This window comes from Pongo abelii, chromosome 10 (genome assembly GCF_028885655.2).
Source record: "Pongo abelii isolate AG06213 chromosome 10, NHGRI_mPonAbe1-v2.0_pri, whole genome shotgun sequence".
Classification (NCBI taxonomy): Eukaryota; Metazoa; Chordata; class Mammalia; order Primates; family Hominidae; genus Pongo; species Pongo abelii.
The window spans coordinates 109,398,063-109,410,425 of NC_071995.2; the positions used below are offsets into that span (position 1 = coordinate 109,398,063).

The 12,363-nt window shown below is 46.1% G+C and overlaps 1 protein-coding gene across 16 annotated transcripts in view; it reads left to right on the forward strand.

Annotated features, from left to right (window-relative positions):
* Window positions 1-626: 626 nt before the first annotated feature.
* Window positions 627-12,363, forward strand: part of TCTN1 (tectonic family member 1) — a 37,087-nt gene continuing 25,350 nt past the window's right edge. For 11 of the 16 annotated variants that reach the window (XR_008512392.2, XR_008512393.2, XR_008512394.2 and 8 more), the window contains exons 1-2: window positions 670-1,004; window positions 6,433-6,553. Coding sequence is in view for 12 of the 16 variants with exons in the window: in XM_054528228.2 (XP_054384203.1) it covers window positions 785-1,004; window positions 6,433-6,553 (341 nt within the window). In the remaining 4 variants the exon portion in view is untranslated. Of the gene's footprint in view, window positions 1,005-2,878; window positions 2,981-6,432; window positions 6,554-12,363 lie in introns of all 16 variants that reach the window. The other 5 variants (XM_054528230.2, XM_063711901.1, XM_063711903.1 and 2 more) reach the window with 5 other exon arrangements.

Genomic DNA, 12,363 nt, shown 5'->3' on the forward strand with positions numbered 1-12,363 from the left:
TGGATCACTTGAACCCAGGAGTTCGAGACCAGTCCGGGCGACGGAGGGAGACCTCGTCTCTACAAAAAAAAAAAAATTAAAAATACAAAAATTAGCTGGGTACGGTGGCGCGCGCCTGAGTTCCCAGCCACTCAGGAGGCTGAAGTGGGAGGATTGCTTGAGCCCCAGAGGTCGAGGCTGCAGTGAGCCGAGATCGCGCTACTGCACTCCAGCCTGGGCGACAGAGTGAGACCCTGTCTCAAAAAAATGCCCCAAAAACTGATTCCTGGGTCCTGCCCTAGACTAACTGACTCAGGATCTCCTGAGGTGGTACCTGGAAATCCGTCTTTTTTTTTTTTGGTTGAGACAGAGTCTCGCACTGTCGCCCAGGCTGGAGTGCAGTGGCACGCTCACGGCTCACTGTAGCCTTCACCTCCCGGGTTCAAGCGATTCTCCTGCCTCAGCCTCCCGAGTACCTGGAACTACAGAAAATCTGCATTTTTTAAGCAAGCGCCGCAGACCGGTTGGGAACCACAGCCGGGATTTACACGCCCCTCGTTTACGCCAGCTTCACACCCGCTCACTAGTGCTCGCCCCTGTGCCTGCCATCGCTGCCTCACCCAGGCTCCGCCCTCCGGCCTCATCCGGGATCCGCCCCTTGCCTCATCCAGGCTTCGCCCGGGTCAGTCTCCCGCAGCTTCTCGCGGCTTCGCAAGCCCCTTCCCGTGATGCCCCGCGCCTGGCTGTCGCGGTTGCCGGGCAACGCGCGGTCCCTGTCGCGGGCCTCGCTGGGACCCCCTAGGAGATGAGGCCGCGAGGTCTCCCGCCGCTCCTGGTGGTGCTCCTGGGCTGCTGGGCCTCCGTGAGCGCCCAGACCGAGGCCACCCCGGCGGTGACGACAGAGGGCCTCAACTCCACCGAGGCAGCCCTGGCCACTTTCGGAACTTCCCCGTCGACCAGGCCCCCCGGGACTCCCAGGGCTCCAGGGCCCTCCTCGGGCCCCAGGCCTACCCCGGTCACGGACGGTGGGTACCATGTGCCAGCTCCTGGGGTCCACAGTGATCCAACCTCAAGGGGGCAGCCCCGGGATAATGATAGCTAACGCTTATTGAACACTTACTGTGTGCAGACACTGCTGAGTGTTCCATAAACGTCCGTTCTCTAAACAATAACCCTGAGAGGTAGCTGTTACTATCACTGTCAGGTAAATGAGAAAACCGGGTCTCAGAGAGTTTAAGTGGGACGGTATCAAACCTTTGAAAATACTTGAAGTGGTCCCAGACAACAGTGATGCAAAGAGCAATAATGAATGAATCCTTGCAGCCCAAGACGAAATTAAGTCGAGACAATGGTGGAAATTAGTGCCTAGGCTGCACTGAACTTTCACTTAAAGAGAGGCCAAAGGTCTTACTAAATGTGACTATGTTAAGACCCTTGTCGGTTGACCTGAATTCTAAAAACCCAGGATTCCTCCTGTGTTGAATTGGAGGTGGAAAGCTATTGAGGGAGGGTTTATGCTCACTTCTTAGGAGTCATATTTAGGGATAATTAACATTTTTTTTCAGAAAATGATTGTTTAATTCTAGAATTACACATTTAGTGGAAATATTTTATAATCTAATTTGACGTTTGGCTGGCGCCGCGGCTCACGCCTGTAATCCCAACACTTTGGGAGGTCAAGTCGGGTGGATTGCTTGAGGTAGGAGTTCAAGATCAGCCTGGTCAAAATGGCGAAACCCAGTCTCTACTAAAAATAGAAAAAATAGCCGAGCATGGTGCTGCATGCCTGTAATCCTAGCTACTCGGGAGGCTGAGGCAGGAGAATCGCTTGAACCCAGGAGGCAGAGGTTGCAGTAATTACCACTGCACTCCAGACTGGGCGACAGAGCAAGACTGTCTCAAAAAAAAAAAAAAATTGACGTGGATGACTTGACTGAATGACTGTGACCCGCTAAGATTGAGTGCAAAACTTTGTGAATATGCCTTTTCCTGAGATGAGAGTTCATAGCAGCCAATTCTTAAAGTGGTTCATGATCTCAAAGTTTTTTTAAATTTTCTGATTGTGTGAATTGAGAGTAACCCCAATAGATATGCAGTACTTTAAATCTTTTTTTCAGTCTTTTTTTCTTTTTGTGACAAGGTCTCGCTCTGTTACCCAGGCTGGAGTGCAGTGGCGTGATTATATCTCACTTAAGTCTCAATCTGCTGGGCTCAAGGGATCCTTCTGCCTCAGCCTCCAGAGTAGCTAGAACCACAGGTGTGCTCCCCCAGCTTGCTTTTTTAATTTTTTTATTTTTAGTAGAGATGAGATCTCGCTACGTTGTTCAGGCTGATCTCAAACTCCTGGGCTCAAGTGATCCTCCCACCTTGGCCTTCCAAAGTGCTGGGATTACAGGTGTCAACAACTGTGCCTGGCCTATCCCTTCTTAAGATCTTTTCTCAAATTGATTAAAGCTCAGTATTAGTAAGTAAAAAAGTCATCAGCTGAGATCTTGAACTCTAGGACTTAAGTTACTGAACCTTTATTTCTCCAAAAGCTCTCCTTTCTGAATTACGAGTAATCTGAAAGAAAAAGTACAGAGAAATATATTTGCTATTTTAATATATAAACAGAGCTCTGTTTTATATTTAAATTGTTGATTTGATGAATTAGTAGGGAAGTTAAATCAGTGATAAACTGGGACAGAATAAAGCCAAGTATTCAATGCCTGAAACTCTAAGGTTTTTGGACTGGATTGTCTTTTATTCATGTAAGTACTCCATCTGTTAATGCATTTTCTCTCCAAAATAAAGCTATGCTTGAAACATCATTATTATAGCATGTGTTCAAGGCTGTTTTTCCAGTATAGGGGATGAATTTGTGCTTGTCCTCACACTTTATTTTTTTTTTTGGATACAGGGTCTCACTCTGTCACTCAGGCTGAAGTATAGTGGCATGATCACAGCTCACTGCAGCCTCGACCTCCTAGGCTCAGGTGATCTTCCCACCTCAGACTCCCAGGTAGCTGGAACTATAGGTGCATGCCACCACGCCTGGCTAATTTTTTGTAGAGACGGGGTTTCGCCATGTTGCCTAGGCTGGTCTTGAACTCCTGGCCTCAAGTGATTACCCACCTAGGCCTCCCATAGTGTTAGGATTACAGGCTTGAGCCACTGCACTCTGCCAGTCGCCTGTCTTCACCTTTTTAAAGGACCTCTCTTTAGACTTGTGACAGTAATAACTCATTTGTTAACTTCACTGTGTGGCAGGCACTGTGCTAAGCATTTCACCTATGATGTATCTCATTTAATTCTTACAACAACCCCATGATGAGGATACTGTTATCCCCATTTTTCAGGTGGGTAAATTATTTGCCTAATTTTAGGACACACAACTTGTAGATATCGGAGCAGCAGGCTGACTCTGAGTGGAGAACTGGATGGAAAATTGCAGGTGGCTTCAGGCAGTGTTGGTAGAGAAGAGTGATAACCCTTCATCTTGAATCTGGGCTCTGTTCATTAGTACCCTGCTCTACAAGCCAGGTGTGCAGATGCGATAGGAGGCAAGAGCAGCTGAGTGCTGCTTAGACCTGACAGGGGCTCAACAGCTACTTGTTGGATGATTAAGTGCACTCGCATCCTGGGTAGAAACCTTTTTCCTAAGTGGAGTTACTAAACACTATTGCTTCGTCCTTAGTAGTCTTATAGCTGCCTATAAGGGCTTTAAGTTTTGAAAACAAAGCAAGATAGTAATTTTAAACATACAGGGAACCTAAAGCACCTTTTATTTTTCACATTAGCGTGCATAAGTTGTGTCATTTTACTAAGCACATAGAAGAGTTCTCAACTAGAGAGAAGCACTGTAAACTTTAGGGGGAAAGCTTTTGTGTCTTAGACTAAGAAATCATGGCATATTAACAAAACCTTCCCCTTCACCTCACACATTTTTTTTGCAGAGTGCATTATACCTTTTACGGGGTACTCTTTTTTTTTTTAATCGCCCAGGCTGGACTGCAGTGGTGCAGTCTCAGCTCACTGCAACCTCCACCTCCCAGGTTCGAGCGATTCTCATGTCTCAGCCTCCCAAGTAGCTGGGATTACAGCCGCGCGCCACCATGCCTGGCTAATTTTTTTGGTATTTTTAGTAGAGATGGAGTTTTACCATGTTGGCCAGGCTGGTCTTGAACTCCTAACCTCAGGGGATCCACTCTTCTGAGCCTTCCAGAGTGCTAGGATACAGGCGTGAGCTATGGGATAATTTTTCTTTTTTCTTTTTCTTTTTTTTTTTTTTTTTGAGATGGAATCTTGCCCTGTCACCCAGGCTGGAGTGCAGTGGCACGATCTCGGCTCGCTGCAACCTCTGCCTCCTGGGTTCAGGCGATTCTTCTGCCTCAGCCTCCTGAGTAGCTGGGACTATGGGTGTGTGCCACCACGCCCGACTAATTTTTGTATTTTCAGTAGAGACAGGGTTTTACCATATTGGCCAGGCTGGCCTGGACCTCCTGACCTCATGATCCACCTGCCTCAGCCTCCCAACGTGTTGGGATTACAGGCGTGAGCCACTGCGTCCGGCCGCTGTGGGGTACATTTTTCTAAAGCTTTTTTATCGTGAAATAATTCATACGTACAAATAAGAATGTTGGGTGGACACTAGCAGCATTTGCTTCAGATTCCTTTTTTGTTATTTTTGTTTTTTGGCTTGAGATTTTTTTTTTTTTCTTTTTTGAGATGGAGTCTCCCTATGTCATCCAGGCTGGAGTGCAGTGGTGTGATCTCGGTTTACTGCAACCTCTGCCTTCTGGGTTCAAACAATTCTCCTGCCTTAGCCTCCCTGAGTAGCTGGGATTACATGCGCCCACCACCATGCCTGGCTAATTTTTGTATTTTTTTTTTTTTGAGATGGAGTCTCGCTCTGTCGCCCAGGCTGGAGTGCAATGACGCGATCTCGGCTCACTGCAAGCCCCGCCTCCTGGGTTCACGCCATTCTCCCTCCTCAGCCTCCCCAGTAGCTGGGACTACAGGTGCCCGCCACCACACCCAGCTAGTTTTTGTATTTTTAGTAGAGATGGGGTTTCACCGTGTTAGCCAGGATGGTCTCAATCTCCTGACCTTGTGATCCGCCTGCCTCGGCCTCCCAAAGTGCTGGGATTACAGGCGTGAATCACCGCGTCCGGCCTAATTTTTGTATTTTTAATAGAGACAGGGTTTAACCATGTGGGCCAGGGCGGTCTCAAACTCCTGACCTCAAGTGATCTGCCCGCCTCCCAAAGTGCTGGAATTACAGGTGTGAGCCACCGTGCCTGGTTTGAAATCTTCTTTTGAAAAAGAAAACGTTACAGATAAGATTGAAGGTTGATCTTCTTCCCTTCCAGCAATAATTGCAACCATAAATTCATTCTCTTTTTTTAAAAGGGTTGTCTTTTCCTTGACAGAATAAAATAAGAGAATTAAAAATCCAGATAATCATCTTTGTTACAAAGTGGCAAAGAAAAATCATCCTTATTAATGATTAAAAGTTGACCAGGAGTGGTGGCTCACACCTGTAGTCCCAGCACTTTGGGTGGCTAAGGCCGGCGGATCACTTGAGGTCAGGAGTTCGAGACCAGCCTGGCCAACATGGTGAAGCCCTGTCTCTACTAAAAATACAAAAAAAAAAAAAAAAAAAAAAAAAGTTGGGCATGGTAGTGCATGCCTGTAATCCCAGCTACTCAGGAGGCTGAGGCAGGAGAATAGCTTGAACCCAGGAGGTGGAGGTTGCAGTGAGCCAAGATTGCACCATTGCACTCCAGCCTGGGCAACAAGAGCCAAAATTCCTTTAAAAAATAATTAAATAAAGAAAATAATTAAAAGTTGTGAAGTCGGGGAGATTCCTACCCCGCCCTCATACCTTATTGTCTAAATCACCAAAGACATTCTGAGCACCAGAGCCAGTATGATTCTTGGCCAAGGGTCTGTGAATATGAGTTCAGCTTTAAAGCAGCAGGTTATACGTGAAGAGAGGGGCAAGGTTGAAAAGTCTCTTTCCTGAAGGTTTAAGTGGGCACTTCCTCTGAATGGTAATCTCCAGAGAAGGGGCTTAAGGACTTTGGAGTTTTAAACTGGTGGTTCTTATGGCCAGGCAAATGGTTTAGGGGTGCTTGTTCTTAAACTTGTCTAATTATAAGCATCACCTGGAAAGTTTCTGAAAACTGCAAATGCCTGGGTTTCATATTCAGCTTACCGAATCAGCATCTCTGTAGGCAAAGCACTAACAGAACTTTCCAAGCGAGTCAGATCATTAGCCACTTTGGGGAAACCTCTGATTGTGGGATGCTCAAACTGACTCATTTCCACTTCACAAATTTCCCCCAAATGCAATAGGAAAGATAAAATGGACCTTTTGTATGAAATTGACTTATGATACACTGTGGTGGCAGGGGGCAGTCACCACCTGCTGATGGTGATGCTCTGGATCCTACCCTTATTTTTTTGCAGTTGCTGCTCTGTGTGTCTGTGACTTATCCCCAGCACAGTGTGACGTCAACTGCTGCTGTGATCCCGACTGCAGCTCCATGGATTTCAGTGTCTTTTCTGCCTGCTCAGTTCCAGTTGTCACGTAAGTTTATGTATGACACATGCAATTTTGAAAAATTTTGACCAGGATAATACAATTTGGAGAAAGGGAAAACTTTCCCAGGCTTAAAAACCCAAACCTGATTTTCAGTGTTTTGCATCGTTCTGAAGCCATACCGTCCAAACAAATATGTAAAAAAGTAGCTATCCCTGGTAGGGCGCCGTGGCTCACACCTGTAATACCAGCACTTTGGGAGGCTGAGGTGGGTGGATCATGAGGTCAGGAGATTGGGACCATTCTGGCTAACACGGTGAAACCCCGTCTCTATTAAAAATCCAAAAAAATTAGCTGGGCGTGTTGGTGGGCACCAGTGGTCCCGGCTACTTGGGAGGCTGAGGCAGGAGAATGGCGTGAACCCGGGAGGCAGAGCTTGCAGTGAGCGGAGATTGCGCTACTGCACTGTAGCCTGGGCGACAGAGCGAGACTCGGTCTCAAAAAAAAAAAAAAAAAAAGTAGCTATCCCTTATTTGCATTCAGCCAGGTGACTGTGCAGGCAAAAGAGAAGAGAGAATATACATTAAAATAATGTAATGAAACCTCCGTGTTTGAAGATTGAATTACATTTCAATTTGAGTTGTAGACAGTGGTCACATTTTTTGTATCAGTGAATTAGTATAGCCTAGGGTGAAAAGTGCATTTTAATTTACAGCTTTTGTTGTGGACATAGTATTTGTAACAAAAATTTAGATAAGAAATCTTTGTACTTTTCTGATATGTAAATCTACCAGGAATTCTCACAGTTCGCATTGTACAGGACAATGAAAAGTGACATTCCCAGCTGATTATAAGGTAAATAATCTGTTCTGAATGATCTCTTATAATTGAGATTTCAAGGCTTCTTTTTTTTTTTTTTATGAGATGGAGTCTCGCTCTGTTGCCCAGGCTGGAGTACAGTGGTGCGATAGTGGCTCCCTGCAACCTCCGCCTCCTGGCTTCAAGCAATTCTCCTGTCTCAGCCTCCTGAGTAGCTGGGACTATAGGTGCACACCACGCTGCCTGGTGTATTTTTAGTAGAGCTGGGGTTTCACCATACTGGTCAGGCTGGTCTCGAACTCCTGACCTCAGGTGATCCGCCCGCCTTGGCCTTCCAAAGTGCTAGGATTTCAGGTGTAAGCCAATGCGCCCAGCTTCAAGGCTTTTTGAAAAACTAGCAGCACTTAGAAGAGGCTCATTAATTCAGGATGGGACCAATTTAGTATTCAGAGATAGCTAATTTAAATTTAGCCTTATAGCAAGTTTTAGCAATTGATACTTGATAGGTGAACCCTTTTAAGAAGTACAATGGGTTTTTCCTGTGAGAAACTATTTTATTGACCAACGGAATTTTGATCCTATTTCTAGTTTTGTAAAAATGCTCAGAGAACAGAGCAATGTAGTCAGATTAATTTTCTGGCTACCTGGCCTGTAGCATGTTTCAGTATTTGTTGAAAATCATTCTGTTTTCCTCCCTTAGTAAATACAGGAGCCTGAAAGTGAGATTTTTGCTCCAACTTGGGGCTATTTTTTTTTTTTTTTTTTTTTGAGACAGAGTTTTGCTCTGTTGCCCAGGCTAGAGTGCAGTGGCTCCATCTCGGCTCACTGCAACCTCCGCCTGCTGGGTTCAAGCAGTTTTCCTGCCTCAGCCTCCCAAGGAGCTGGGACTACAGGCATGTGTCACCATGCCCAGCTAATTTTTTGTATTTTAGTACAGACAGGGTTTCACCATGTTAGCCAGGCTGGTCTTGAACTTCTGACCTCGTGATCCGCCCACCTCAGCATCCCAAAGTGCTGGGATTACAGGTATTAGCCACTGTGCCTAGCCTGGAAGATCTCTACTCCTTAACCATAGTGCCTAGTAGAGCTCCTGCCACATAGTGGGCCCTCATTAAGAATGAGTTGAATTGGCTGGGCACGGTGTCTCACGCCTGTAATCCCAGCACTTTGGGAGGCTGAGGCGTGTGGATCACTTGAGGTCAGGAGTTCGAGACCAGCCTGGCCAAGATTGTGAAACCCCGTCTCTATTAAAAATACGAAAATTAGCTGGGCGTGGTGGTGAGTGCCTGTAATCCCAGCTACTCAGGGGGCCGAGGTGGGAGAATCGCTTGAACCTGGGAGGCAGAGGTTGCAGGAGCCAAGATCGAACCGTTGCACTCTAGCCTGGGCAACAAGAGCGAAACTCCATCAAAAAAAAAAAAATAATAATAATAATAATGAGTTGAATGGATAAATGAATTTCTCCCTTCTACCTCTAACTGATTTCCTAGTGTCCCTTTTTGATTTCCTCTACCATTAGTCTTTTAGGCCGACACCAGGCCAAAAACCTGGAGGCTCCCCGACCCCTGCCTCTTCCTTTCCTTTTCCTGTCTCAGCAGTCTTTCCTTTCTCCCAACCTTTCTTGAGCACCTCCTGAGTGCCAGCACCAGGGACATAAAGATGAGTTAGGCACTCTCCTGCCTTCAAAGAGCTTACCGTCGAGTAAGGGAGACAGAGGAGTGGATGGCAGTTTCTACATCAAGCACGATGAGAAGGCAGAGGAATGGCATCTAACTCAGCCCCACTAAGGAATGCTCCCCAGAAAACAGGAGCTGAGCTGGGTCCTGAAGGACACGTGGAAGATGGTCAGCATGGACTGAGGGGAAGGGCATTCCAGGCAGAGGGAACTGCGTGGACAGAGATGGGGGGATGCGAGATGGCCTGCTTAACTGCAGGTAACTCAGTGTGGCCAGAAGAGGGGTGGGGTGAGAGGAGTGTAGCAAAGAGATCAGGGGTCAGGTCCCCAGGGGCCTTGTGTGTATGCTAAGGGGTTTGGACTCTGTCCTGAAGTCCACAGGACCTGGGTTGTAAGAGGATCAGATTCCCATCTTACGTAATTCTGCAGCAGCATGTGCAGTGGATCACAAGGCCAAGCCTGGTGGCAGAGAACCAAGTAAAAAGCTATTGCAGATGCGGATTAATGGTTTCCCTCCCCACCCTCCCCAAAAGCTGTGACAGTGGGGCTAGGGAGAAGTATCTAGATCTGATGATGATACTGAAATACTGCAGAGGATTGGGGAGGTGGCTGACTGGAGGGGAGTAAGGAGTCCCATTCTGTGGAGACTTCCATCACTCTAGCCCTCGTGGTCGTCCATCCCTGCTCCTGCTTTATGAGCTCACACCTCATCCTGTCAGGCACTCACTAAAAGACCTTCAGAAGTTCTCATTATCCATAGGCTTCTTAGCCTGGATTCAGATTCATTCCACCTTCTTTCAGAGCCTATCACTTGCTACCAGCCATCTCAAATCCACTCCAGTCCAGCCTTGGTACTCAGAGTTTCCCAAAGACCATGAGTCGTTACCCAGCCTTGGCCATTGCCGTTCTTGCACTTGGATTTGCTTCCCATTCCTACTGTCTGTCTGATTTCTACTTATCCTTTAAGGCCCAGTAAAAACTGAATGATAATATCCAGTCTTGGCAAGAGTACAGGGAAATAGGCACTCTTACTACAGTGTTGGTGAGAATGTATATTGTGCCCTTCTAGAGGGCAATCTGGGAGTGTGTCTCAGAAGCTTTAAATAATGTTACCTGCCTTTTGGTTTAGCAGTTCCAGTTCAAGAAACATATCCTAAGGAAACAACTGGAGACAGTCATAAAGATGTATGTATAAGGATGTCATTATAGCATTACATATAATTGGGGAAAATTAGAAACCTAAACCTAAACCAACGATCATAGCTCGCTGTAACCTTGCTCCTGGGCTCAAGCAGTCCTCCTACCTCAGCCTCCGAAGTAGTTAGAACTATAGGCATCTGCTAGCATGCTGGGCTAATTTTTTCTTTGTTTTTTTGTAGAGATAGGGATCTGTGTTGCCCAGGCTGGTCTTGAACTCCTGGACTCAAGTGATCCTCCCCAGCCTCCCAAAATGCTGGGATTACAGGCATGAGCCATGGTGCTTGTGCTGTACCATATCCATATCAATATTGGTTAAACAAATTGGGGTATTAATAGGCTGGTATACGATGATGAAGCCACTTAGTATAATATGGTAAGTGCATATTAGGCATTATATATTAAGTGAGAAAAGCCTTAAAACAGTATGTAGAATATGGTCCCATTTTTATTATGACTGTCTCTATACCATTATCTGTCTGTCCAGCTATCTGTCTATTTTTTTTTTTTTTTAGAGACAAAAATCTCATTTTGTTGCCCAGGCTGGTCTTGAACTCCTGGCTTCAAGTGATCCTCCTGCCATGGCCTCCCAAAGTACTGGCATTGTAGGCGTGAGCCACTGTGCCCAGCCTCTATGTTTTTTTGAGACAGGTCTTGCTCTGTCACCCAGGCTGGAGTGCAGTGACAACGATCATAGCTCACTGTAACCTTGCTCCTGGGCTCAAGCAGTCCTCCTACCTCAGCCTCCCAAGTAGTTAGTACTACAGGCATCTGCCAGCATGCCGGACTAATTTTTTCTTTGTTTTCTGTAGAGGTAGGGGTGTGTGTTGCCCAGGCTGGTCTTGAACTTCTGGCCTCAAGTGATCCTCCTTAGCCTCCCAAAATGCTGGGATTACAGGCATGAGCCACGGTGCTTGGCCTATATCTGTATCTATAGCAAATTGATTGGGGTTTGTCAAATCTGGGATTGGTTGAAGACTTAACTCATAACTTCTTTTTTTTTTTTTTTTTTTCTGGAGAGAGAGTCTCACTCTGTCGCCCAGGCTGGAGTGCAGTGGCATGATCTTGGCTCACTGCAACCTCCCAGGTTCAAGCAATACTCCTGCCTCAATCTCCCCAGCAGCTGGAACTACAGGTGCATGCCACCATGCCTGGCTAATTTATTTTTGTATTTTTAGTAGAGACAGGGTTTCGCCATGTTGGCCAGGCTGGTCTTGAATGCCTGACCTGAGGTGATCCGCTCACCTTGGCCTCCCAAAGTGCTGGGATTACAGGCATGATCCACTGCGCCTGGCCCTGTACCATAACTTGTAAGCATTAAACCTTCCAGATGACTCCACATTTTCTTATTCTCACAGTCCTTTGAAGACAGCTTTATTCTAAAGACAAGGAATTTGGATCTATTCTAGGTACTTTTAAACAATCTGAAGGTCTGCAAAATTTTATCTAATTGATGCTATCAGAGTTTATGAAGTTCATTGACATGAAAATTATACCCTGATCTATGTTCTTGACAAGATTTCCTTAAAGGTTATTCTACTTGTCTCAATTTTGTTTTTTTCTGTTAGAGGAAAAAGTTTTAAATGCCAAACTTTTTCTTTTTTAAAAAGAGACGAGGATCTCACTATGTTGCCAGACTGGCCTCGAACTCCTAACCTCAAGTGATCCTCGCATCTTAGCCTCCTGAGTAGTTGGTAATACAGGTGCATGCTACTGTGACTGGCCCAAATGCAAAATATTTTAACACAGAATAAACTAAATAAAAATGGATTCAGCCAGGTGTGGTGACTCATGCCTATAATCCCAGCACTTTGGGAGGCCGAGGCAGGTGGATCATCTGAGGTAAGGAGTTTGAGACCAGCCTGGCCAACATGGTGAAACCCTGTCTCTAATAAAAATACAAAAATTAGCCAGGCATGGCAGTGCACACCTGTAGTCCCAGCTACTTGGGAGGCTGAGGCAGGAGAATCATTTGAACCTGGGATGCAGAGTTTGCAGTGAGCTGAGATTGTGCCACTGCACTCCAGCCTGGGAGAGTGAGACTACATCTCAAAAAAAAGGATTCAATTTTTTTTTTTTTTTTTTTTGAGATGGAGTCTCACTCTGTCACCAGACTTGAGTGCAGTGGCGCGATCTTGGGTCACTGCAACCTCTGCCTCTTGGGTTC